This window comes from Haliaeetus leucocephalus, unplaced genomic scaffold (assembly GCF_000737465.1).
Source record: "Haliaeetus leucocephalus isolate CR32 unplaced genomic scaffold, Haliaeetus_leucocephalus-4.0 Scaffold944, whole genome shotgun sequence".
NCBI lineage: Eukaryota > Metazoa > Chordata > Aves > Accipitriformes > Accipitridae > Haliaeetus > Haliaeetus leucocephalus.
This window is the reverse complement of record NW_010973380.1, coordinates 574,211-576,586: the sequence shown is the minus strand read 5'-3', so window position 1 is coordinate 576,586 and position 2,376 is coordinate 574,211. Positions and strand designations below refer to the sequence as shown.

General features: G+C 44.2%; 1 protein-coding gene across 1 annotated transcript; it reads right to left on the bottom strand.

Annotated features, from left to right (window-relative positions):
- Window positions 1-885: 885 nt before the first annotated feature.
- Window positions 886-2,376, bottom strand: SIVA1 (SIVA1, apoptosis-inducing factor; the record flags this gene model as incomplete). The annotated part of the gene is made up of 3 exons (XM_010584181.1): window positions 886-1,148; window positions 1,649-1,805; window positions 2,235-2,376. Coding segments are annotated over 3 exons (357 nt in total), but the record flags the coding sequence as incomplete, so codon positions are not given.

The window sequence follows — 2,376 nt, the reverse complement described above, 5'->3', positions numbered from 1 at the left end:
ACTGAGTATTAGCTATGAGTGCCGTGATAATTTCTTTTTTCTCTCAGCTGTTCCTTTTCTCCTACAGTCTGAAATCAGCCACTTAAGTCATCGTTTTCCTGAGATGAAGACCACTGTAGTTTTATCTTACGTATAGTTGCCTTGCAAAATGAAAAGTCTGGTGTTTTCAAAAATAGTAAAAGCAAATTACTTTGAGGGGCTTTGCAGTAGTACTTAATGATAGTCTCGCTCCTACAGCACAAACAATACTCAGCAAACTGGTCTCTGCAGTGATATGAAAGAAAATGAAAATGAGCTAGTTTATGGAGATGTACACTTCAGTGCTGACCATCTGTCAGACCAATTCATGAGCTATTTTTGAGTGGGTATTCAGGACAATACGAAGTTTGCAGTGTAGGTGATAAACTTATACAAACAAGCTGCTTTCCAAGAAAGACCTTGCAAGTTGGGTACAGGAAAATTAGTCTTTGACACTTAACTATTGAGAAGTTAAGCCTGGTGTATAATTGTTCTTTTTATCAAAGTTACCATGGAAAGAACAATTAAAACTATCCAAGCTGTCAGTAATCATAAGAAGTTTGTGACGGTTTAAAAAAATTTGACCAGAAATCAGCAAACTCTCCGCTTGGAAAAACCTTCAGGCCTGGCTGATTTTCCTAGTTAGCTCACAAAGAAAACATTGTGTGTCCAGAATAGATTTACACTCACCTGAAAGCACATGAGGAGCAACCGATTTCTATTCTGATCCCACAAAAGTCTGTCCTAACATGAGCAACAAGTGGAGAGACACTGGATGAATATTCTGAATTCTGTATCACATAAGGAACACCAGGTAAGAGCACAAAGTAGCCCCCTTCCAGATAGGCATATCACAACTAGGGAAAAGGAAAAAGTTGACCCGAAATAATCTAGAAAGCCTCAAAATATATAAGTTTATTTAGCTACAATATTAAAAAGTACAATATAAAGATATAAAAGATAGAAATTCCATAATTAATTCACATGCTAAAAGGATTAATTGACCAGCCGTAAGGAGGAGACTTCATGAAATATATGGACATCCTAGCCATAAAGGCTATTTCATCAAGTTTCAGACTTGAAATATTGAACAACCATTGCAGAGAACTTGCTCTCCCATATCACCATAACTAGGGAGGGGGGGAAAAAAAAAAGAAAAAAAAAGAAAACCAAAAGAAACAATGTCAGTGTGTCTTCTGTTTCTGGAACATAACAAAAAGAATGCCATCCTATTCCATTATCAACTGTAACCACAGGACTCCCACGCAGCACACTCATATCATAGAATTGTTAACAGTGATGGCAAAAACTTAAGATTACTCCTTGGGAGTGCATTCATTCATCACTGACCAGCATACTCTATTGCTGGTGGGAAAGCAAGTGGAATTTTTGCCTCCTAGAACACTTAAATGAAAAGCTAAACGAGACTTGCACTAAGATTGATTAGACTACTTCATGCAGACATTTTATTTTCCATGTTTCAGACAGTTTTACTGTTGCTAAAGCAACCTGAGAAGAGTTCGAGTCCTTTACGTGGATGAGCTAGATATCTGCTGGGTCTTCGTAGGCTACAGCCAATTTTCAGGGCATATATAATTAAAATAAGCTTAAAAATTCAAAAGGCACTTACTCAATAGTGGAGCACAAAGAACAGGTAACTGTGTTACAGCAGCTGCAGAGCCTGCTGCAGTTCTGGCAGACAAACTGGTCGCACTGTGTACATGCTTCCTTGACATCAGCAGTTCTTACACACGATGAACAGGCTTTGGAAACTCCCACGGGTGGAACTGCTTTGAAAAGATGCAGTTAAGAAGAGAGATACTTTACAGCAAAACAGAGAAAGCACCTGGAAGTTCTAAGAACTGCGGAGCGTGGTTATCTCCGCTCGGCGTTACAGCCACAGGCGGCAGCAGGCACCAAGCACCGAGCCCGCTGCTTGTAACTTTGTTGGTACTTTTTCTGCTCAACGGCAGAGACCACCAAGAGATTCTCCAGCAGACCATACGTGCAACAGTTTCTAAATCCGCCAGCGAAGCTCAAATCTAACGCTTCCTTTAAAAAAAGACAACAAAGAAGAACTAGGGAGGGGGGGACAGCCCCCCGCCCCCCCAACGTGTGCCTGGAAGCCCGGCGGGCGGAGAGCAGCGCCTGCAGCCTGGCTCCAGGCAGCACCGCAGGGCAGCGCCGGCCCCCCCGCCCGCGGCGGGCCCACTCACCCTTCTCCGTGGCGGCGGGGCCCCTCAGCAGTCTCCCGTCGTGGCCGATGAGGAGCTGTCCGCTCCACCGCCGCCCCGCTCTGCCGTCCTGGGCCTCCCCGCCGGGCTCCGGCGAACGGCTGACCGCCCGGGCGGCGGCGGG